The following is a 26,525-nucleotide window of genomic DNA, read 5'->3' on the forward strand; positions in this document are numbered from 1 at the left end:
CATACACCCATGTTGTCTGTTAGGAAGACGGCATGCGTCAATAAGTGTATGTTTGCAGTACACTCAGGAGGGTTGTTTTGGTGAGCTGGAAGTTATGAATAAAACTAAAAGCATTTGTCCTAGATATGAAATAAAAACAAAAATACAATACCGATATGAACACGCAATAATGTTTTAACTCAAGTTCGATAAACGAGGTTAACATAAAAAAAATACAAATATTTACACAGTACCCATGAAAGCTACCAGAACAATGAAACAATCTGTTCCAGAAGGAGAAACGTATATTTTCCGTAGATTTATTTGAAAGATTAAAATACCTGTTTGGTCTGACAGACATTGGTCGTGGTGAATAAGATTGTGAATATCTGAAACAACAATATAAACAACAATATAAACAACAATATAAACAACACTATAAACAACACCATAAACAACACTATAAACAACAATATCAACAACAATATAAACGAAACGCAGTACTGTAATATCTTTATAAGTTTCATTATTTGATAACTTTACCATGCAAAAATCACATGAAACATTGCTACATTTGGAATGATCAAAACTTTAATACATGTAAGTAAAGGTATTTTAAAATCTTAATTATCAAAACAATACCTAAAGGCCTTCATACAAAAATATGCCATAGCCACACTATATTTCCGTTGCTTTGATGATTGATTTTACATTATTACACGCAAAAAAACAATTTTGATATTCAATTTTACCAAAACATTCACGGAAGATAGCAACAAACTTATATTGGGTTTATAGATACTCTCGAAACTGATTATGACACCAAGGAACTTGTTTGATCTGCATGATATATAATTGTGACTACTATGCTCATATTTTTATGATTATAGTAATATTGACACAATATCTTAAAGATATATAGTCAGTGTTAAAATGACTCAAACAATTAATAGAAGCCATTTAAATTTTTGGTTTTCTTTTGTGTTAGAGAATATTGCGGATGGTTTTTGGTTTTCTTTTGTGTTAGAGAATGCTGCGATGATTTTTGATTTATAAACAAACGTAAGCGCATTTCAAACAGGAAACGAAATAGCAATACGTGGAAACGTCGGGTGAACTTGGACAAAGCTCCATTCTTCATGGCATATCTCAGATTCATTGAACAAGTATACAACTAATATTACCTTGGTAAGAAGAGTAGTGGCGGCAATAGTCGTTGTTATGAAGGGCTGGTAAAGTTGTTGTCGTTGCGACATGGTGATCTGTATTAAAATCCATTATGATATATAAGTAACACCTGATTATTTTCACAGTAGCGGTTATCACATACACGGGTGTTGGTATTTCAAGTCTTAAACAGCCCCTAAAAATAGCATCGGACCCAATAAATGTTGCGTAAAGATGGTAATTAAATGACACAACAAAACCAAAATGAAATTTGTAAAATATGTGAAGGTACACTTACGTTTATAGTTTAAAATGATAGAAGTAGTTATGGCTAGACATTACTTGTTCGATAGTTTTCAAATAGTAAAAAAATATGAATACGGGAAAAGAATAGATTAGAAATTTAAGACATTTTATGCCGTTATAAGACAATCGTTTTGTCGATCAATGCAATCAAATAGACTATGTCTAATGGTAAATGTTCATTGCATGCCGCGATGAACTGAGGCTGCTCTTCACGCTTCAATAGTTAATATATGCTGTATGTATTATCCATCAAACAGACCAGGAAATAAACTCGTCTTTTGCCGGGAGCCCTATCACCGATAGAGCTATCCACATATTGCATGTGCTATAAGCCACTATGATATAAAAATAGTTACATATCAGTAAAAGACTAGAATAAGTGTCAGACAAAACCTTTAGAGGCTTTGTAAGTGCTTACACGATGTTTGACTTTAAAGATATAATTATGGAATGCTTGCAGAATATTTGACCATTTGTAAAGGATTGTATCAGCGCCGTTAGCCCATTTTATTTAAACTTAGTAAATATTATTAACTGTCGTTTCCGCATAGCGAAACATGTATATGACAACAGCTCGAGTATCATACCGTTCTCTTGGCAGGAACAGCTTTCATTGGCACCAATATTGTGGTAAGCTTCTGTAAAACATAAAAACTTAAAGTTAAAATGTGTAGTGAAAAGTGAAACGGAGGCAGCCATGTCGATGATCTATTTTAAGACCACGATCTCAGGTCAGTCCATTTGTGACGCCACAATCGATCCAAGGTGAATTTCGATGACAGACAGATAAATATAACTACATTTGTATACAAGTTGTTTGACGATACCATATATGCGAGAAAGTAGTATAATGCATGACAGGCATTATTTGTAGGCATAATTACGACGGATTATGTTGGCAATAAAATACTACTGCATTTAACTGCCAGTCATTAGTTAGAAATTGATTAGTATGACTGATTACTGTTCGAGAAGTGAAGAAATGTAGGTTTTATAAATAAGATTTTCCTTAGATATTCAGACAATATTTCAAAAGTATCTACATGTACGTACCCGTCATGATTTGAACCAGTAGTTCCAGACAGTCAGTAGATGTGTGGGCCTTAGACACAGCATCCAGGTAGCTCCACACTAAATACCGAAATTATAACATGAACTAATTAAAGGATATTATCAACTCTCGTCAAAGGCATAGACTTTTTCGTTGTACGTAGATAAGTATATTGTACACAGGAAAGCTATATTTAGATAAACTCGTGTATTACCCAGATTGATTAGTGATCGCTTTAAGTTTTATAAACTATACTAATCTTACAGTAAATAAACTTAGAATTAAAAGAAACAATGGGGTATTTTTTGTTTTGTTTTGTTTGCTTGTTTGGGGTTGTTGTTTTTTAAATTAGTATTTTTTGTTGTTGTTGCTTTTACTATTGTTTATATTATTTATATCTAATCAATGAAAAATAAGCACCGAGTGGCTGAAATATGCATTAACACAACAAGAAATAAATGCATTTCCTTGTTCTCTATTTCTACTTTACAACACTTACCCACTTGGTTTGGTTTATTTTGTTTAACATCCTATCTATAGCCAGGACCATTTAAGGACCTTCCTGGTATTGGATAAGGAGACAAGCTGGATTACCAGAAGAATCAAAGGCCTGAAAGACCTGTTGGTCGGATAGACTTAAATGACCTCAGCTGTTAATATAACTTCATAAAAGTTTCCAAGAACACTCAAAAAAATGTTAACAGAAATTCACAATTAAAATTCGAAATGACAGTCTTGTAAGGAATGAATGGGCAACAGCTGCTCTATTTAATGAACGTTATATTGATAATCAAGACATTAGATTCAGCAACATTATTTATTGATATATTGATTAAAAGAGAGATTCATCAAAACGGATTATTATACATACATATACTAATTATCCTTAACATTTCAAAGATCCAATACAGCCTTGACAGTTTATATACATGTTTATAATATCCAACCAGCTCCAACTATGCTTTACTTCACAATTGCCTTTTTGCAATAATTTGACAATCAAGAATGCGGTATGTATATCCTAGTGGTTATTTTTTATAAGCACTTGTCAATTTCATCAATTGTAACTGTTATTTGAATTGGATGACATGCTTTTCATGTGGTTTAAATACATGTACCTAGCCAACTTCACCAAATACATGTACCTAGCAAAATTCACCACATGTATATGTAGTTGTATTATTATATTATACTCTACTTATTAACTGAATAACTTAATAATTTAATGAATACAATATTAGCAATTAACCGAGTTCGTAAATTGATAAATAGTTTATCAATAATTAGTATACATGTATCTTATTAATGTTGCTGAAGGAAAAGTTTCATACGTATACACTGCAATTGTTACCTTGATTTAATTTAGTTACATAGTACACGTGTTTTGATTTAGCGTATCTTGACACCAGTAGCCTGGAATGTATTCGGGGACAGTGTTCCTAATTGAAATTAATGGGTTTTTTTTCGAGGTGATAAGGCAGGTTCACGCACCCTAGCAAATCCACAGTGTTACGCTAGCTAGCCTATAATACGTACACGTATACTGTGACACGTGTATACAATGCAACAGTTAAGTACATCAGCTTCTCGCTTCAGACCCTATGACATGATTAGTAACTCTTAATTATTAATACCAATATACCTTATTTAACTGAATTATCTAATTCTAACTTTACCACAGATCATTTATGACCAATCATTATCAACGTCCTACCAAACGCACAAGTACACGTATAATATACAAAGAGAATATGACAATTTGTAGCACACGACATACATGTACATGTAGTGGTACACAGCTACACCAACCGGAAGTCATGAACGGTGTATTAATGTGTTAATTTGGCTTTTACTGGTATTTTTACGCGTTTGTTTCATTGTAAGTACAACAAACAAACAATAGCTAATTTACTTAAACTTCAATGATTCGTGTTACAAGCAAGTATCAAAATTTCGAATATCATTTTACATGGACTTTTCCTTAGATCGAAAGTTTTTGACAAAGAGAAGTGACCCCTCCAACGGAAACACTGAAACCACGTGACCATGTCTGCACGACAGCTATGGTCTATCCGACCAACAATCCACCGACCTTCAATCAGTACCTGGCAATTGCCCAACTAGGCTACGAACCCGCAACCCAGAGGTGGAGGGCAAGTGATAAAGTGCCGGGACACCTGAACCACTCGGCCACCACGGCCCCTCTTATCCATCAGACTATGTAATATACTGATGTAACAATATATCGTTTATCGTAATATTGTATTGTACATATGTTTTGTCATACATAGCAAATTTGAAGAACAAACGAGTAATAGAAGTAGTTAATATATTACCATAGTTCCAATTTAATGGTGACTGACCAAAGCTTAAATGAAATGTAGTAGATATATATCGACAGTTGAAAACATAATCATATTCCTAGTGCGTCATGTGGAACCTCCATGTATTTCTAAAGTGCATCTATAACGTACACATGTCTGACACGTGCTAGTGTTCGGCTTCTGATAACATTTACTTGTGTAAAGAAATATCATCCAGTTTTCATGGACCTATTGGCATTATCACCTACACGTTAACTTATGAGAACACTTACATTTTGCTACGACACATTTTTACCGGTTTGTGAGAAAACTCACTTGTGTTATGATCAATTATCGTGTTTCTTAAATCATTCACCTTTTTGAGAACACCTGTGTTTTTACTTTAAAACAATCTGAGACACTTATTTGTGTTTTGACTTTATATCCGGTTTCTGAGAATACTTTCCTTTAATTATTTTTTCTTTGTTTTCATGGTAAATACTCAAATGTGATTGGTCGAAAAATTCTTTTCATACTTCTATGAAGGAAATTCCGAGAATGGCGTGAAAAATGTGATGTCACAATACAACAATTGACGTTGCGTATTGATTTGAGAGAAAGAATCCCATTTAAAACCAGTAAAATCGTACATAAGACATGTTTTTAATTAGAAAATCATTTTCAAAAATTAATTATAAGCGTTGATGTCACATTTTTTTTTAGTTTCATCGGGGTATGAAACAAATTTTGTTTGCAAACTTCTGTAAGAATCCGCTACGCGGTTTTGACTATATTCCTGGTTTCTGAGAATACTTACTAGTATTGTGACTAGCACATCGTCTCCCATATGTATTTGTGTTGTGTGTGTCTCTACTACCAAATACAGTTCTGTACATATCTACAAGTAAGAAATAATAATGATTAAACTAAAAACACAACACAGATGTTTTTATTGGACTGAATGCATTTATTTACAGAAATGGAAATACTCACGGTTGAAATTTGAGTCATGGTAGTAGCATCGAGATGTATCCTCTGTAAGAAAAAAACACTGTATTAGATATACTCGTTTTCTGTTTCATTCTCATCCTCATCCAGATCTCGACATTCCTATTTTAGAGTTGTTGTTTGCCTAGCTCCTATTATTAACACTTAAGTCGATTAGCTTCTTAGCTTTAGAGCGTAGGGAATACAACTGTATGGTATAATTTAATCTATTTTGTTCCCACACAATATAACTCTACAACTTTATTGATATATGCTAATAACTCAATCACCATACCTGTGGGCCACTTGATGAAGGTCTTTACACCGTTACAGGTACAGGGCGAATGTCCGTTCTGGACATTCCAAGAACCATAGTAATCTGCAAAGTCACAACAAATATAACTTGAAAATATTGCTGGCACTTTACCACATAACACAGGACAAATTGCGAGTCCTCGAATATTGCAAAACAAAGATTCCTTCCGTAGATATGATAGAATCACTGGTCGAATAAGTATCATTTTCTCACATCGTTCACATCGGATGATATTCGTGATTGTCTTACACTCGGCAGAGCCTCACGTAAGACAACCAAGTATATCACCCCTCATATTGGAGATTTTTCTGTCACACCCTCAAGGATTATCTTAGTTCATACGATATAATCCAAATTCTCTAGAAAAAAGACTATATCTTAGTACTGCAATATTTGTTTGACATAATTTATGTATGCATGAATATATGATAAATGGTCTTATAAACGGCACATTTATGTACAGTGGTAATGCTAAACTTCTTAAATGTAATTTATTTATCTTCTTTCAATGTACGTCGAGACGTTAAAGTGAAGCTGTTCTTTTTTCCCTAAATATTTTCAAGATGCTATATCCTCGACATAATATAATCACGATTAATTAAAAACAACAATATACTGCCGTCTTTCGTCATTATGCCTGTCAGCTACTACCTATTCTACTTTGTATGTTGATCTTTGAAGTAAAAGTAAATGAATAATTAATTGAAACTCGATGAACTTATATCGTCTCTATATTTTGTATGTAATTATCGATGTTTTGAAATATTACTTGTCAGGTCTATTTCTATCAGATTAGTATCATTGTCTGAATTTTGTGAGAGACAGTGCTATTTGTGTGAGACTGGATCAGAGACTGAAGCTTGTTTGTTGCAAAAAGTTGACTCGCAAAGACAACAAAAATATATATTGTTGTTAAAAGGTAATTTATTGAATGACCGATGAACCATTGCGAATCCACAATATATCATTATTCAACATGAATGATGTTATGGAACAAGCACAGTGTATTTACTGAATATAATTATGTAGCAACAAGATGGGGTACAATTATATATAGCATAACAATAATAAAAAAAAATCTCAAATTAAACTCCGCATACCGTTCATCTCCGATATTATCTTCTTCATGCAGTCGATGGAATCATGGGTCTTCACAAATTGTAAACGACTCCACACTGAAGAAAGTAAATATATTCAACTTATATTCCAAGTATTTTAAAAGGGGATATTCTTATTATGTTGTCATATAACTGTGCCTCTGATGTAATCATCTATCGTATAAAGGGTATTGTTTCCGTTTCTGGTCATAAATTTGAGAAGGAGGGTGTCGTTTAATCTGATGAAAATGTATAGCTGTCTGGGATCAAGTAGAAGGAAACGAATGGGAACAGACTATGGATCTAATAAACGAGAAAACTTTTATCTTTTTTAAAATCCATGAAAAGTGTTAACAGTATATATTTTAGAAACTCATGAAGCTTAAAGAATCCATTTAGAATCTGATGATGTTGAATAGTTTTTTTTTCGATTATTTTAATACCTATACATAGTTTCTATCACTTAAGGTGACTGTAGTCACTGAAAGTCCTATGTCAAACTATACTCTGAAAGAATTAACATCAATATGCATACATATTTATTCAGGTCCAGAGAGTGTACATTAAGAGAAAAATATTTTAAGTGATAATCGCGTTCCATGACTCGAAAAAAAATCAATATCATTATTAATGGAATGTGTCAGATATGTAAATGACAGGTGTTCAGTTAACAGGTGCTGGATATGCTTATAATTGTCTTGTTTTGTTAATTGTTACATACTTTTTTAAAGTCTGATATAGGTAGATATTGATATATATCATATGCCTTTTTACATTACTTTATTTACTAGCATATGTCAGCCAATATCATAAGACTGCGGAAATTGGCGTCACGCCAAAGTATCGTGATTTTATCACGTTATTGTGGTACTCACTCGAGTCGGACGTCACACAATGGTGTTGCGTTTTGACTCTCTCCAAATCTGAAATGGCATTAACAACATTCGGATCTTTTGTTTGCATCTGTCACCAAGACAAAGTTTTAGATGCTTTAATTAAACACATGTATTATGTATTGTTAATAGCATGCAATGAATATAAAACACTGATAAAGCATTGCACAATTGTGTCTATACAAACATCAATGGAACAGAAGAAATAATAATAAAAAAATCAATATCATATGTTAAACTTGAAGTAATATATGTATTGTTATGTAAATGATCTTTGAATTTGAAATCAATTATTGTACATTACTGGTAAATTAGAGAATACATCAATGTTATCAATTTTAGGTTTGTTAATATAAAGACTTTAGACATGTTTTTAGTTAATATTTTGTATTGTTTTTTTTGTTTTTGTTTTCTGTTGGTTTTTTTGTCTTTATACAGTACTTATTACATGTAAAATAATGTTAAAGATATATCAATCATACCAAATTGAAATGTTTTTAACAAAAAGAATCAGACCAAACAGATATATGACATTGCTCTTAAATAAAGTAAACATACGTGTATATGCACCGGACGTGCAAGACAACATGCTTTGGTGATCTGGATGGGCGCTTGAGGTAATCGCCTTGTAGAGTTGCTGGCAATTTACTGAAAAAAAAAAAAAAAAAAAATTTATAATAATAATAAAACAGTACAATGGCATTCTACAAAATAGATATGATTAGAACTGGTTAAAATCGTATAACAATAAGATAAAATATAAATGTCATATCGCCAACAGCGCATACACTGATTCTCTCTAAAATACATATAATGACACCAATGGTCTATAAAATATGTAATGCGCGTTATTCAATTTTTCGGCAATTCTGTAAAAAAAAATTGACGACAACTTACAAAAGATTGTAGTTAAATGCCAAAATCTTATACTTCAATACAGTACATTTAGACAAGGAACTCAAACCTGGAATCTTGAAAAAAACAACAACATAGGGCATATGGAACACTGCGTTTTGTGGTAAGATGTATTACGGAGAAATACGAATAAATACGTGGTTTATTGCGACTTATTATAATAATTTTGAATAATGATTTGGTGTTTTTATACAGTTATATCATAGCAACATAGCTGCCTCGATCATTGTATTTCTCATTTGCCTGTTGTTAATTCAGTCGGAGCTGCCATTTCACGCTTACAACTTACAACTTACAGACGGCAGATTGCTCTCTTCTACCACGTACGCATTACCAGTTGACTGGGACACAACGAAGTAAGTGATCTTGTTCATGGATACAACACAACACCCGTGCCGGGACTAGAACTAGACCCGAGGATAGAACTAGAGAACCTTCGGTCATGTAGACATGTGTCCTACCACTGAAACAGCGTGCCTCCGAATAAGAACTTATCAATATCAACCTATTTACACTGCATCGCTCGACGTTCGCTTACCTGTACACTAACGCCATACAACACTGATTTTATTTTTCATGATTTGACAATCCATCGTACATGTAACTATTCAGTCTGTTATCTACTACTTCATTTTGTAGACAATTGCTCTCATGGACAGCTTCAGTTATAGAGACCAACCAACCAATTGTTTTCCCATAGACTTTAGTGTTAACGTTTTGGATTATTTCATTCAAATTCTTGAATTGAATATGACGATTATGGTTTATAACAAAAGTTTAGGGTCTGATATAACACATTATCAAAATAAAAAAGCTGGGTCCTTCAGCTCAAATTTTCTCCATGGTAGCCATTTTGAAAATAGGTGAATTTCGCAGTAAAAATTCTCAAAAATCTTAAATGTTTACCTGTTTACTATTATTACGTGAAGTTTTGGGGGAAAATCAATCGGACTTACAAAATTTATATCAACATTTCTTATTGATAGTTACCTATCAGAGTACATATCTATTTTCTCACTTCATAACGTACTGGCCAATCAGCGGCTGCCAGACATTTTATCCTTGGCTCAACGTTCTTTACACAGGGGCTGTTTCAAAAATATATTTTTTCAATTGGTTGGTTGTTCCCTATATACCTTTTTTGAAACACTTTTCATACAATTTAATTTTGGAAAGACCTACAACACAACAGTTTAAATCGCTTGCGTAATATTTCTTTGTACATGACCAAATGTAAGTACTACATATTTTCAATGAATGCATTTCGTTCTACTTTAATGATGGTTTTCATGCATATCTTTCTAAAATAGTACCAAGGAAATTTGTGCAAATCTTAGATTTGATAAGTTTCTGACATTAACACGATCACATATTACACTTCTATGATGGCCGTTAATTTGCCCTTAACATTTGTTTTTCATACCTGGTGCCAGGTGGTGAGGCAAATTTGAGGTGTATAGATCACAGCTACATGTCCGGTTGTTAAAGTAAGTTCCTGGCCCACATTGCATCACGTAGACAGTTTGATGTTCAATCACCTTAAAGCAGCGGGGATCACTTAAAACCGTCTTGTGGCAAGGAGTGTAACTTTTAGGACTGAAACCTGCAGCGAGTCCATTGTTTCGAGATAAACCTGTCGATACATCGACAATTGGTTAAAAATCAGTGATATAAAATAGATTAAATATAGCTGAGAATTGATATATATTGGAAAGTAAATCCAAGGCTAACTGATTGTAACGGGGAAAATAAAGAGCTCTATGTACTGACACTACAAACAAAGAACTGTTGAGTATTGCTGTGTTACATGATATTTTGATTATACTGTTTAATCTCCTATCAAAAGCTTTGTGTGTTACTTGAGGTAAAAATAGTTATTTAACTTACGAACGTTCCCGAAAGCACTTGCAGATATTGCAATCAGGGTCAGGCAAATATGAACTCCTTTGAAAAGACAGAAAAAAAAAATCAAAATACAATTTATTTTTCATCATAGTTTGTTCGCCATAACATAACAAACAAAATTAGTCGGAGTAATACCAAACAAACTCTATTCACCACCCATACCCAGTTCTACAATCCATATCATGTTTTATGACACCGAGTTATCACAGACCACCCACAATGAAAGCAACCATCAACACACCCATAGACTACCCACAAAGGAGTCGACCCCCGCACACCCATAGACTACCCACAAAGGAATCAACCCCCACACACCCATAGACTACCCACAAAGGAGTCGACCCCCGCACACCCATAGACCAATAACAAAGAAATCAACCCACCTACACCCATAGACTACCCACAAAGGAGTAAACTCCCACACACCCATAGACCACTCACAAATGGTTCGACCACCCAAACACTCATATACTACCCTCAAAGGTTAGGACCGCCCACATACACCCATAGACAACTCACAAATGGTTCGACCACCCAAACACTCATATACTACCCTCAAAGGTTAGGACCACCCACATACACCCATATACAACTCACAAATGGTTCGACCACCCAAACACTTATAGACAACCCACAAGGGGTAGCACCACCCACACACCCATACACCTCTCACCAATTGTTCGACTACATATACACTCATCGACAGCCCACAAAGGGTTCGTCCACCCACAAGCGTCTGCTTTTTGTTAGAATTAGCACCTATAGAAAAAAAATATTAGTCCCTTCTCCTACTACATCAGCAAGGCAAAGCTTGAAGGTCAGACGATGTATCAATTGTGGAACGGACGCAAAGTATTGATTTGACGACAATTATTCACGCTTTCAGCAAGAAGCGCCACCTGTCGGGAGGAAAAGTAGCTGTGACGTCATTGGGGTAATCCCAGCATCCATAGATAACATTAACTTTTTCATACCGGCGACTATCAGTTGAAAACGGAATTCAATAGGTATACTTGTTTATAAACAATTGTAATGACAAGTCGTGTTGCACCGGGCCTAATGTTTACCTGCATAAATTCGGTCTACGTGAACCCACAGGCGTTTGAAGTTTAGACTGTAAATTGAGATATAATACCGTAAAATATAAGAGTATTTACTATATCTTTTTATAGTAAATATCATTATTTTTATACGGTTAGTATTGTTTACAGAGCTGTTGGCCCTATCAGAGTGTCCCTTGCAACTCTAAAATACACAGACTATATTTGTTCCACAGTCGATGCATCGCCGGCTATCACGGCTGTTTTTGATTCATTTTCTCATCTTCAAATCATTGTCATTCGACAAAAGAATAACATGCAGTGATATTTAATGATGCCAAACTAAGGAACGTTCCTGAAGTTTGCATGCATTTGAAATTTCTTCTGATTTAACTTAAATTCATAGGGAAGAGAAGCTCACACCCCAGTTCCGACATTTCGAGTGTTCCACTTGATATAGTAGGAGAAGGAGCTTACCTTTTATGCTACATATACTGACCTGAAGCTAAAGCCTGTGGTACACCAATACCCTGTTTTACAATACACCAAGTTCTCATCGACCTATAATGGTTCGACCAACCATACACTTATCGAAAACCCACAAATGGTTCATCCAACCACGCACTCATCCACAACCCATAAGGGGTCCGTCCACGCACACATTCATCGAAATCCAATAGAGTTTTTGCATTGTATTCGACTTGCCATGAATATGGTAATAGTTATTTGCATTGTTGTTTTAATCACTATGATTTGGAAATGCTCTCGTCCTCGTGTGATGATAAATGATACACATGGGTAGGATAATGTCCTGACAAGTATAATGAAATGTACTATCCAAGTTAAAAGCTGCGAAAGTCATCGAACCATGTGACAAAAAATAGTTAGATAATTTATGAATAATCCGTGAGAATGGATGCTTTTGCATTTTATATTGTAAAGTGAAATATTGACGAGGATTATTAATAAAAAAAAAAATCTCTCAGATGAATTTCAATAATCCACATATTTTGCTTTAAGATCACACACCCCAAGGATATGCTTACAATAAACTCTAATAATTATATATCAAGCGTAAAATGATAAATCGAAATAATCCGGATATCAACTAAATTAAACGCGATTATTGTAACTTGGAGAAGCAGGGGTAAAATTATTTGAAAACAATAATTGCAGACTTACGACATATGGTCAACATTAAAAGCAAATTGATATATATAATAATTGCAGACTTACGACATATGGTCAACATTAAAATCAAATTAATATATATAATAATTGCAGACTTACGACACATGGTCAACATTAAAATCAAATTGATATATAAAATAATTGCAAACTTACGACATATGGTCAACATTAAAAACAAATTGACATATACAATAATTGCAGACTTACGACATATGGTCAATATTAAAATCAAATTGATATATACAGTAGAGCCTGAAGGGATTATTCTATTTAATAAAGTTAGTATGTCCTTCTTTTTTGCAAGAGTCAATAGACGGCATAGGAAGCGACTAAAATTTCGAAAAGAAATGTCCAAAAGTTAACAAACCGTACAAATGTTTAACTTACCTTTTATCATTCCCGGTGGCGGTTTTACTACCATCGCTGAAACAATTTATAAATAATGATAGATTAAGCCAAGCATATATCAGGCCAAGCATAGATCAAGTCAAGCATAGATCAAGCCAAGCATATATTAAGCCAAGCATATACTAAGCCGAGGTTGTAAGCTGTTAGCACCCAGAAAATAGTTTAGTAATATTGTTTGTTTATAGAAAATGAGTATCTCTTTTAAACCAAGATCAGAAATGCATGTACAGATATACCAAACAATGTATGAAACTTCACAATACAATCCTTTTGTCCATCGTGGCTCCTTTGGTTATTAGTGGCGCGAAATAAGGGTGATTATAGTCCTTATAAATGTTACTGTGTGGGAGTCGGATAGCAACATCAATTTATACACCCAAAGACTCTACTGTTAACCAATCATTGTCTATCTATCATCTGCTTTACACATTAGAATCATATGGTGTTAAAGGAAATCTTCTATACTGGTTTAAAAACGTTTTATCAGACAGAAAGCAGAGGGTGTTAACTGACTGGATCAAAATAAAGAAATCAGTTCTGCGACATAAATAAGTCTTTTGACAGGGTTTAGCATGATAGTCTGCTTTACAAATTAGAATCATATGGTGTTAAAGGAAATCTTCTAAACTGGTTTAAAAACTTTTTATCGGACAGAAAGCAGAAGGTAATAAAAGAAGAATATGCTTCTACATTTGATCCAATTCAGGCACGAGTTCCACAAGGTTCACTCGTCGGACCAATAATACTTTTAATTTATATTAAATGCTATTGTTGATAGTGTCTTTAACAAAATTAAGCTATTTGCAGATGATACTTCTCTTTATGCTATAAGTGATAATGAATCCCTTGAATTAGCTCGAAATTTATCTAACGATTTAAATAATATTAAACATTGGGCATCTAAATGGGATATCATATTTAATCGTGCTAAAACACAATCTGTAATTGTATGATACGATGATAAAAAAACCATCCTATTATTTACTTTTATGATGAACCAATTACTAAAAATAAAGCACATACACATCTAGGTCTAACTCATAATGACGATGCCAAATGGAACCATCATATATCTTATGTATATGCTTAAGCATTTAAAAGGATAAACATATATAAAGCTTTTGAAATATAAAATTGAAAAAAAAATTTAACTACTATTTATGCTGCCTATATGAGACCAATCATTGAGTACGCAAAATATGTACGTACAAATTTTGTGTCAAAAATGTGTTACTAGTAACAGGTTTTTGACACAGGATTTGTACGTACACTTTTTGTGTACAAATTTATCTACTACTAGCAGTAGATATTTTTGACACACAATATGTACGTACATTTTTCGTTGACAAAAACGTATTACTAGTAACACTGTTTTGCCCGTCCGATATCGGCCATCGTACTACTGTGTACAGGCTTACATTTAGGTGATATTTGTGGTCAGGGTGACTGGTCATAGCTAACGTTAACGTTGCCACCCATTTTCAGATACCATTTACTTTTGACGAAAACGACCAATAAATCAAATACAAATGATAATTCGTTATGTCCACGGGGCTGCTTGTTGTAGCCGATACTTGAAACATATTACTGTTGTAAGGGAGGTAACTGCAATATTAAAGCAATCAAAAATTAAACCAATTTGATTGGTTGATTCTTGCATGACTTTGGCATGGGGTTTACAATCGAAGTGACAGATAACTACGGCAATATTCAGCTGATATCAACATTTAAGGGGCATCTAAACAGCAAATCCAGCCAAAACAGTTGATATTTTACAAGGCTATACATCCGTACTAGGGTGCAATTTGATAGAAGTAACTTGATAAAATTTTGATATGTATCATGTCAAACTGTGGGCCTTGCTGTTGACATTTAATTTGTTCAGTAGTTCGTAAATTTCAACAAAACATGAGAAAAATGCATGTTTCAGGGGGACATAATTACCTCATTTGTATCGCATTTATTGTGCAAAACAGTCATGTCGTTTTGCTCACAAGGGTCTAAAGCACAAAATAGGAGCATTGGTTTGACAAGATTGGACTTTATGATATGTATTAACACTGATTTTATTTAGACCTTGAAATGCAAATGGCGGTTGTGAATAGTATCACACAATTATGGCATATAAGAAGGTATTTCAAACGTCAAAATGCTCATATTAGATACTATAGAGAACTCTAGACATGGCAGGAAGACTGTTTTTAGGAAATAATGTTCATCCGTTGAGTTTGGGGTAAAAGATATATATTTCTGAAAAAGGCCCAAAACTCACAAGTTTAACAATTTGTCTTAAAAAGGTCATTCTTACTATATTCAGATGTCTTAAAAGTATTAAATAGGAGCATTTGTAATGGCTGAAATGCCTCCCTTTATGCCATATTTGTGTAATATCATCCACAGCCGCCATTTGCATTTCAAGGTCAAAACAAAATATGTGTTTATACGTACATAAAGTCAAATCCGGTCAAATAAATGCTCCTACCCTGTGCTACTGACACTAGTGAGCATGATAGCTGGGCTATTTTTCAGGTTTGGTTATTTTTGTGACTTAGAATTATTCCATGCTACAACTTACCACAAAGTAACTCTATAGAAGAAATTGTTAACATCTACATCAAATTAGTTGTGATTTTAAGACACAACATGTCCAAACAAACATTTTGGTATATTACATGACTATTTTTGTGCAAATTTTAAGATATTTATTTGTGTTTGAAATTCAACATTATTCTGCTATATAGATGACCCTTAAGGATACGTGCGATTGGCAGTTGTTGTCATGTTTAAAATGAACGATTATAAAGCTTGTTTTTATTTCGGCAAAGACGAGAATATTTAGTACTTAAACCAGAGACTTGCATATCACAACAAGTCTCTGCTGAAATAGACTTTAAAATACCAAACTGAGGAAATATGGGGCTTAAGTTGGCATTATTTTCAGAGAATTGACCCAGATATATATTCTTCAATGCCCAACTGTATCATATGTAAATTATTAGAGGTTTATTTGATTGGGAAGTATTTTAAATTGATTTTTTAATCATTCACGATTCGCGGTGCCCGATTGTCGTTGAATTACCGACATTGCCGATAGTGGAACCGAAATCGATATTCTTTCGAGAGAATGGATCCAATATAGTAATATTTGGTGTGTAAAGAGGTCATATGAAAACATATTTTTATTCTTTTACCTGGAAGTATTTTGAAATAACTAGCAAAATACCGAATTCACGACCCAATTTTCGATTGTCACGTACTATTGAAACGGTATTAAGTGCACCTCAAATTGTCCGATTTTGAAGAGAATGGACCCAGATAGTATTCTTTATACATGTACAACTTAGACATTTCTAGAAGATGAGGGTTTGAAACCACCTAGTCTTCGCTATTTTGCATTTAGATATTGTCAACAATATGATCGCGTAGGGCGTGAGTAAAAAAAAGAAAAAAGTCGGTAAACTGAAATCCGGATTATCTAAAAACAAATGAAAAATACTTAAAAATATGATATTCTCTTAATTTTATATTCAGGTTTAATATTATTTGTAGTTTTATAACTTCTGAAATGTTGTGATTGATTATCTTTATAATATTGCTGTTGAACTTGTGTTATTTCTTAAACAAATTCATTTTAATGATTTGTAAATTTTGAATTTTCGTTACAATTTGTAAGTCATGATCAAGACTTGAAACTCTCACTACTCCATACTTCAAACATAGAGTAATTCATTAATTGATCAATTGAAAATTGAGGCCAAGACAATGAGCTAATATTTTCTTGAATATTTTTTCAATATACAACAAATGTTCAGATTACTATTTGTGCAATGCTGTCATAATATTTCAATTACAATTCTGAAATTAAATTAGTATGGAAATATATGCTAGCCTGTCAATATCTACAAAGCGAGTGTAGTCTACAGAACTCAAAGTCATGCCGGTAGATAGCGGTACTTGTATAACAATAAAACAACAAATCATTCATTTAAGGATTGAATAATGTTATGTTGAGGTGTATGGGGGTATAAACCTCAATAGGTCTTGAGACAAAATAAATAAATTTGTCTCAAGACCTATTGAGGTTTATACTCCCATACACCTCAATATAACTTTATTAAATCCTTATATTTATATTTTTTTGATATTTTGTACAATATTTAGTTTTTGACAAATAGGGACTTGTGCAAGTCTACCACAGAACTTGCCGAAATGTACGTCATCACTCTTCGTCTACATATTGTTAATACTTTTAGGATTTCTTTCGTAAACAAACTTAATAGCACATTAAAACAAATATTAGTTTTAAAGGAATTTATTTCATATAAATATGATCACTTTTGAAAGGAATTTAAAAAAAATATAGTCCAAGCTCGACAAATGTATTCCTACGCCGGACTTGATATAGTTCATCGATGTCTTAGATTATTTATATGAAATTCAATTTATAGATTATTCTCTTTTAAAAATATCGATTTCGAGTCTATTTTGGTAATTCCCCTATGATGGCAATCAGGCCGCGAATGGCGAATGATTAAAAATTAATTTAAAATACTTTTCGATCAAATAAACCCCTAATATTTTACATGTGATGCATTTGGACATTGGGAGAACATATAATTGTGTTCATTCTCTGAAAATAATGCCATTTTAAGCACAATTTTTCTCCGTTTTGGTAATTCCAAGTCAATATTAGTCTGTTTCCCAAACCTATTTTTTTAGTTTGATTTTATTATCATGGTAGAAAGTACAGACTGGAACGTTTGAAATATATTCTCAAAATGACATTTTACATAAACCTTCCATGATCGAAGGTGAACTAAAACTTGCAAGTCTCCTCTGTATCATTCCAATTTTGATATATGTAAATACACATATAGATATAGATATGGAATGCTTCACAAATAGCAGGGTTCTGTGTTCCTCCTGAAACCGTATTATTTTCGAATTTTAGTCACGCCTGTCACGTGATTTAGCAAAAATTTAGGTCCCAGGTACTTCCGGTTTGACATTGTTTGCTTACGCGGAAATTTCAAATGTCATCTAGGCCTAGTATATCGTCAAAAACGCGTTATTATTGTGCCGCAGAGGGATGTGTTAGCGATAATAGGAAGCTAGGAACATATGGATATATGCGGGGCATTCAGTTCTTTCCTTTTCCGACCAAGAAAAAAGACACAAAAGCTAGGAGACGGTGGCTGGAGCTACTCCGTCGCCAGGATTATGACCCACCAGCCTACCACCGCCTTTGTTCTAGGCATTCCGTCGATGGCAAACCGACAGAAAGTAACCCCTATCCATCACTGTTTCATTATAACAATTTTAAACAGCATGTTCACGAAAGATCTACCAGTGCCGCCGATAAAAGCCGAATATACAGCGAGGCTAGCAGTGATGCTGACGATAACCGATCGCGAACAGAAACGGCGACGTCATGGTCATCCGTTCTTACTCCATATATGGTAAGTCATATGTAAGCAAAATGTACACGTAAACAAAAAAGGAAAACATTTTACAATAAACTTATTCACTGGACGCACAAATAATTTTATATGTGGTACCCGTATTACAGTATCATATATACATTGTATCAACCTACACTTTTGTACATCTATAATGTCTACCTGTGTTCACACCTGGATCTGATGTACTAAACTTCAAAGGTACTAGACTCATATTCACATTGATTTTTAATGTTCCACTTTAGGATGAAAATACACAGATGTATATGGCAGTTGTGGAGGAAGTTGTGATGTCTGAAAATGATGGCAATGCTACTAGTGATGGAAAAGTAAAAGGTAAGAGGCATACATATATATATAAAAATGATGATATTTTGGTTCTCGCATTTTTCTTTAGATAGTGGGCACATATGTGTATATACAAGTAGGTAAATAAACAGACCTGGCATATTACAGTGTATATATATCTCATCGAATAAAATTTTAGTATTTGTATGAGTATGTCATAGATTCCACTTGGGCTATAATATGAGTATAATATTATCATAACACATGTAGGTTGATTTCTACTGAACAGTGTATAAAAAGTACATAAGAGTTGACATTATCAATCTACATTAACTATATTATCTCTTCATATTTTCAGTCCCAGCTCCTGAGGGTCATGACTACATAGGTGACAACACAAATCAGGTGGAACTCAATGATATGTTTTCCCAGACAGATATCAGCTTCCAAGATATTCAAGAGTTAGAGGAAAAACAAAAACAGCTCCAAAATCCTGACAAGCTTCTCAAAGATTTGTTCGTAGAGAAAGTGACTCGTACAGATGAAAGTGTAATGAAATACACTGGGATTCAGTCCAAGGCGTTTCTGAATGGTTCTTTAGTAAGTATGATATTATATCTTGCTCAAATGCATGGAGTATTGAATTAAAACTGTACACATCATTGCTATTATATAATTACAATGAATTCAATTGAATTGTCACCCATGGATTTTTGATATTGGAATGGAAATATTGCTATTATATTTGTACCAATCAGATCAGTTTGAGCAAATCAATATTTGGTCTTGATTCATAACATTGATTTCAATTCATTATAATCATGCAGCCTGTTGACTTGATTTTATATTACAGTCATATATTGTAAGATATCAGTTCATTTTAACATTAGTTCCTCCATCTGTTTACTATATCTAGATATACTTGACAAGTCATCACCAACACTAAAGTACTGGTCTAAACAAGATTCTGACAGAGACAACATACCAGAGAGATCCTTACTTGAAGAAGCCTGGCCCAAAAAGAAAACTATCCCGCTATGAGGAATTTATCTTAACTTTAGTGCGGTTACGATTAGCAATATTAGCATTTTTTTTCTGGCAGATATCTTTGGAGTGTCAAATAGTAGAGTGTCTCAGATATTTACAACTTGGATCAACTACATGTATGTTCTAGTGTCACTATTATTGAAATGACCATCTTCAGATGTTGTCAGAAAGTTTTTGCCGCCTTCGTTCAAATTGAACTATCCAAATTCTACATCAATAATTGACTGCACATAATTCTTTATTGTTCGACCTCGTTCTCCTACAGCACAATCCCAGATTTACAGTTCGTACAAACATCATAATACATACAAGCTCCTTGTAGCAATAACTCCATCTGGTGCCTTCTCTTTTGTCTCCGACTTATGGGGTGGTAATGTTTCTGACAGATACATAAGCAAGAAAGTGGTTTTCTGGACCATATCAGACCAGGAGATGAGGTTATGGCAGACCGTGGCTTCCTGATCCGTGACTTGTTACTAGAAAGAGGTGCTACACTTGTCATCCCCCCTTTTACTAGGAAATGTAAGTGGGGAATTGGTTTGTCCTAAGCAGAATCAACATCTGTACCAACTTTGGTACCTCGATCCTTGTGTCGCTCAGAAAAGCTTGCGAGGGCAAACAGCAGAGCCACACAGTGTTTACAAGTTCTGTTGTCACTGAAAGATAATATATATATATATATATATATATATATATATATCAATTGTTGTACTGTGTGATTTAAGTTCTGAGCATCGACGTTCGAAGACTGTATCAATGGACACTATCCGTCGGATACGTAGAGCTTGGGAATAGGGAATGCTCTTCGTTGTGTGTGAGGGATGACAGCTGGACGGGCGGAGATACTGGTGCGTGTCAGTTGGTTTGGAATAGAGGTCTGTGTTTATTTTCCCGTCAAGTAAGGTTGAACTGATGTCTAGAAATGTGTTAGTTTCCGTGGAGACCTCTGCAGTGAATTTGATTGTTGGATGGAACGTGTTTGCGTGATCTATAAATTCATCGAGTGATGTCCGGTTCGAAGTCCATTTGATTTCAATATCATCGATGAATCTGAGCCAGCTGAATGGCTTAATTGGAGCAGATGCTAAAAGTTGGGATTCAAGATGTTCCATGAATACATTAGCATATGAAGGAGCCATCTAAGTGCCCATAGCTGTACCACTGACCTGCAAGTAGTTTTCATTCAATTTGTTAAATTTTTCATAATTGCTGTACTTTTTGGGGCATCTATTCATTGTTGCTCTTTCAGACTCACATTTAGTCGCCTCCCGCCATCATGCAACAACATCTTGGTCCGAGTTGGTCCGAATCGTCTGTTTCCCGTAGCGTCCTGTAGGGACACTTCGGCATTCGTATTTCTTATATTTTCAGTCTTGATAAATATTTGTAGCAGTTTTTTCACACCACTCTCTATAATTCTTATGATCTAACACATATTTTTCTTAAGTTTTTCAGACTTTGTACACGATATTTAACCAATCACTGTAGAGACGATAATGCAACATTTTTTTATATAAATGCAATGTCGTCCACTAACAGTGTTTGAACTCTTCGGAATACTTTCACGTGCGGGGGAATTCAAAATACCTCTGCCGTTGGTCGCATAGCGTTCTAGTGTTTAAACATGATGCAGTCACGCTAGTATCCGCCTTCGCCCACGTTTGTCGAAGGGTTCATTGTGGTTTCTCCAGTTACTAAAACATTATTCTTATTGTATTTTATTGTATTTTCAGTATTTCTTATATATATTCTGTGATTGTATTTGTGATTTTTTGTGTTTTGATAAAGGAGCGGATTGCCTCGAAAATTTAACAAACTTTATTGTTTACACTGTTTGAATTACTTCTTTGCCCCATATAAATACACATATAGATATAGATATGGAATGCTTCACAAATAGCAGGGTTCTGTGTTCCTCCTGAAACCGTATTATTTTCGAATTTTAGTCACGCCTGTCACGTGATTTAGCAAAAATTTAGGTCCCAGGTACTTCCGGTTTGACATTGTTTGCTTACGCGGAAATTTCAAATGTCATCTAGACCTAGTATATCGTCAAAAACGCGTTATTATTGTGCCGCAGAGGGATGTGTTAGCGATTATAGGAAGCTAGGAACATATGGATATATGCGGGGCATTCAGTTCTTTCCTTTTCCGACCAAGAAAAAAGACACAAAAGCTAGGAGACGGTGGCTGGAGCTACTCCGTCGCCAGGATTATGACCTACCAGCCTACCATCGCCTTTGTTCTAGGCATTCCGTCGATGGCAAACCGACAGAAAGTAACCCCTATCCATCACTGTTTCATTACAACAATTTTAAACAGCATGTTCACGAAAGATCTACCAGTGCCGCCGATAAAAGACGAATATACAGCGAGGCTAGCAGTGATGCTGACGATAACCGATCGCGAACAGAAACGGCGACGTCATGGTCATCCGTTCTTACTCCATATATGGTAAGTCATATGTTAACAAAATGTACACGTAAACAAAAATGGAAAACATTTTACAATAAACTTATTCACTGGACGCACAAATAATTTTATATGTGGTACCCGTATTACAGTATCATATACACATTGTATCAACCTATACTTTTATACATCTATAATGTCTACCTGTGTTCACACCTGGATCTGATGTACTAAACTTCAAAGGTACTAGACTCATATTCACATTGATTTTTAATGTTCCACTTTAGGATGAAAATACACAGATGTATATGGCAGTTGTGGAGGAAGTTGTGATGTCTGAAAATGATGGCAATGCTACTAGGGATGGAAAATAAAAAGGTAAGAGGCATACATATATATATATAAATGATGATATTTTGGTTCTCTCATTTTTCTTTAGATAGTGGGCACATGTGTATATACAAGTAGGTAAATAAACAGACCTGGCATATTACAGTGTATATATATCTCATCAAATAAAATTTTAGTATTTGTATGAGTATGTCATAGATTCCACTTGGGCTATAATATGAGTATAATATTATCATAACACATGTAGGTTGATTTCTACTGAACAGTGTATAAAAAGTACATAAGAGTTGACATTATCAATCTACATTAACTATATTATCTCTTCATATTTTCAGTCCCAGCTCCTGAGGGTCATGACTACATAGGTGACAACACAAATCAGGTGGAACTCAATGATATGTCATCCCAGACAGATATCAGCATCCAAGATATTCAAGAGTTAGAGGAAAAACAAAAACAGCTCCAAAATCCTGACAAGCTTCTCAAAGATTTGTTCGTAGAGAAAGTGACTCGTACAGATGAAAGTGTAATGAAATACACTGGGATTCAGTCCAAGGCGTTTCTGAATGGTTCTTTAGTAAGTATGATATTATATCTTGCTCAAATGCATGGAGTATTGAATTAAAACTGTACACGTCATTGCTATTATATAATTACAATGAATTCAATTGAATTGTCAACCATGGATTTTTGATATTGGAATGGAAATATTGCTATTATATTTGTACCAATCAGATCAGTTTGAGCAAATCAATATTTGGTCTTGATTCATAACATTGATTTCAATTCGTTATAATCATGCAGCCTGTTGACTTGATTTTGTATTACAGTCATATATTGTAAGATATCAGTTCATTTTAACATTAGTTCCTCCATCTGTTTACTATATCTACAGATATACTTGACAAGTCATCACCAACACTTAAGTACTGGTCTAAACAAGATTCTGCAGCAGAGACAACATACCAGAGAGATCCTTACTTGAAGAAGCCTGGCCCAAAAAGAAAACTATCCCGCTATGAGTAATTTATCTTAACTTTAGTGCGGTTACGATTAGCAATATTAGCATTTTGTTTTCTGGCAGATATCTTTGGAGTGTCAAATAGTAGAGTGTCTCAGATATTTACAACTTGGATCAACTACATGTATGTTCTAGTGTCACCATTATTGAAATGGCCATCTCAGATGTTGTCAGAAAGTTTTTGCCGCCTTCGTTCAAATTGAACTATCCAAATTCTACAGCAATAATTGACTGCACATAATTCTTTGTTGTTCGACCTCGTTCTCCTACAGCACAATCCCAGACTTACAGTTCGTACAAACATCATAATACATACAAGCTCCTTGTAGCAATAACTCCATCTGGTGCCTCCTCTTTTGTCTCCGACTTATGGGGTGGTAATGTTTCTGACAGATACATCACCAAGAAAGTGGTTTTCTGGACCATATCAGACCAGGAGATGAGGTTATGGCAGACCGTGACTTCCTGATCCGGGACTTGTTACTAGAAAGAGGTGCTACACTTGTCATCCCCCCTTTTACTAGGAAATGTAAGTGGGGAATTGGTTTGTCCCAAGCAGAATCAACATCTGTACCAACTTTGGTACCTCGATCCTTGTGTCGCTCAGAAAAGCTTGCGAGGGCAAACAGCAGAGCCACACAGTGTTTACAAGTTCCGTTGTCACTGAAAGATAATATATATATATATATATCAATTTGTTGTACTCATGAAGTTGATAAGATTTAATAAAGCTCTCGTCCTTATGATCATCAATGTAAATTAAGAACAGATCATAATTAGCAGTAGAGTATTGGTAATGATTTAATTAACCGAATTATAATATTAATACTATAATATCAATATTGCAATATAAACATGATATTTTATCGGATGGACAATAAGTAAAGCAGGTAATGATGGTTTCCATTATAAAATCGTTATGTACTATTATACATATATACTTACGCAACACTCGTGCATCCTCCAGAATGGATCTCCTGCATCACTAACGATAAGCCATACTTCTCATGGGTTGTGCTGTCTGTCTTGTCTCTGGCACACATGTCCCTTTGACATACCGATACATATTCATCTTATCAGAAATGATAACATTTCAATATCTGGAAGGCCTCTCAAATCAGCGAGCCAATCACTAACAATCGTTAACTAAGGTAGAACTAACGTCTCATCACCTACTGATACAGTTCTCCTGTGGATATCCATCTGTTCGTAATCATCCGCAGTCGAGATAACGTCAATTAAGGTCAAGTTCACTTGCGAGACCACACAACCTAACGAGGTGTTCTTTTCTTGAAAAAGAACAAGAAACGCCTCTGTCCTGTAGAAACTGCTTCAAATAAGGTACCAACCAATGTTGGAAATCCAGTTGATCAGCCATAGTGATGACAGTTGAAACGAAGATGTAGATACTCAGATAAAACGTATGAATGAGTGTTGTTGGCAATGTAGACGTTGAAAACCGGAAGTTCCGAGGGCCTAATTTTTTTCCGGAAGTGTTGTCTAAACACCGAACCGAACTCTGTTCCGGTGGAACTCAGAATTCTGCTATTTGCATACAGTTATGGAATCTTATAACATCCCCCAAAAATGTTCTCTCCGTATAAACGTGTGATTTGTGTGATTATTGCTGAACTGTGTTTAATTAATATTGCCCAGGTCCACAAGAATGTGGTCGCCTAAGATGTGGAACAACTGGGGTTAATGTTGATAAATGAGCATAGCTGAAAGTTGTATAAGCTAATAGTTTGTTTACGAAAATATAACACCAACAACAATATTTATGGTTTATTTTATATATGTTAGACTTTCTAATATCTTAATATTTTTTATACAATAATAACCAGGAAATTACATTGTATATTACAATTAAAGATAATAATTTTGTTTCTCACAAATATATTCGCACTAACATAATATGTATATCGTTTTTGGATATGGCAATGTTATAACGATGACGTGACGAAATCTAAGCTATGACGTGCCAACTTCAGAGTGATGATGATGTGGCAACGTTATATGAACGACGTAACGCGACAACATTATTGCAATGACGTGACGTGACAGCAATTTTGATGACGTAAGAACGTTATAGCGATGACGTAAGAATGTTATAGCGATGGCGTAAGCATGTTATAGCGATGACATGACAACGTTATGGCGATGACGTGACAAGACGGTTTCCTGTCGGTATATCATATTTAGTAACTGCATTAAACCGGAATCTTATATCGTTACACAGAATGTTATTATGTTGTTCAATTTGAATCGGTAAGCTATTTAAATTAATGATTACAGAGATATATTCAACATACACGTAACATATAAAACCTCTTTTTGGATCAGACGTAGGTAGCGCAATCGTATACTAGATAAAACTTACAAATGTATT

The 26,525-nt window shown here is 34.3% G+C and overlaps 1 protein-coding gene across 2 annotated transcripts in view; it reads right to left on the minus strand.

Annotated features, from left to right (window-relative positions):
* LOC117317927 overlaps positions 1-26,525 on the minus strand; it is a 42,979-nt gene that overhangs the window by 16,226 nt on the left and 228 nt on the right. The window contains exons 2-14 of one of the 2 annotated variants that reach the window (XM_033872897.1): positions 13,538-13,573; positions 10,902-10,958; positions 10,438-10,617; positions 8,658-8,747; positions 8,082-8,129; positions 7,210-7,284; positions 6,089-6,172; positions 5,800-5,841; positions 5,624-5,704; positions 2,506-2,583; positions 2,040-2,090; positions 1,164-1,241; positions 321-368 (exon numbers count right to left, since the gene is read on the minus strand). In XM_033872897.1, the coding sequence (XP_033728788.1) occupies positions 321-368; positions 1,164-1,241; positions 2,040-2,090; positions 2,506-2,583; positions 5,624-5,704; positions 5,800-5,841; positions 6,089-6,172; positions 7,210-7,284; positions 8,082-8,129; positions 8,658-8,747; positions 10,438-10,617; positions 10,902-10,958; positions 13,538-13,571 (946 nt within the window). In that variant the 5' untranslated portion in view covers positions 13,572-13,573. Of the gene's footprint in view, positions 1-320; positions 369-1,163; positions 1,242-2,039; positions 2,091-2,505; positions 2,584-5,623; positions 5,705-5,799; positions 5,842-6,088; positions 6,173-7,209; positions 7,285-8,081; positions 8,130-8,657; positions 8,748-10,437; positions 10,648-10,901; positions 10,959-13,537; positions 13,574-26,525 lie in introns of both variants that reach the window. The other variant, XM_033872896.1, reaches the window with a different exon arrangement.

The sequence above is a fragment of the Pecten maximus genome, chromosome 19 (genome assembly GCF_902652985.1).
Source record: "Pecten maximus chromosome 19, xPecMax1.1, whole genome shotgun sequence".
Classification (NCBI taxonomy): domain Eukaryota; kingdom Metazoa; phylum Mollusca; class Bivalvia; order Pectinida; family Pectinidae; genus Pecten; species Pecten maximus.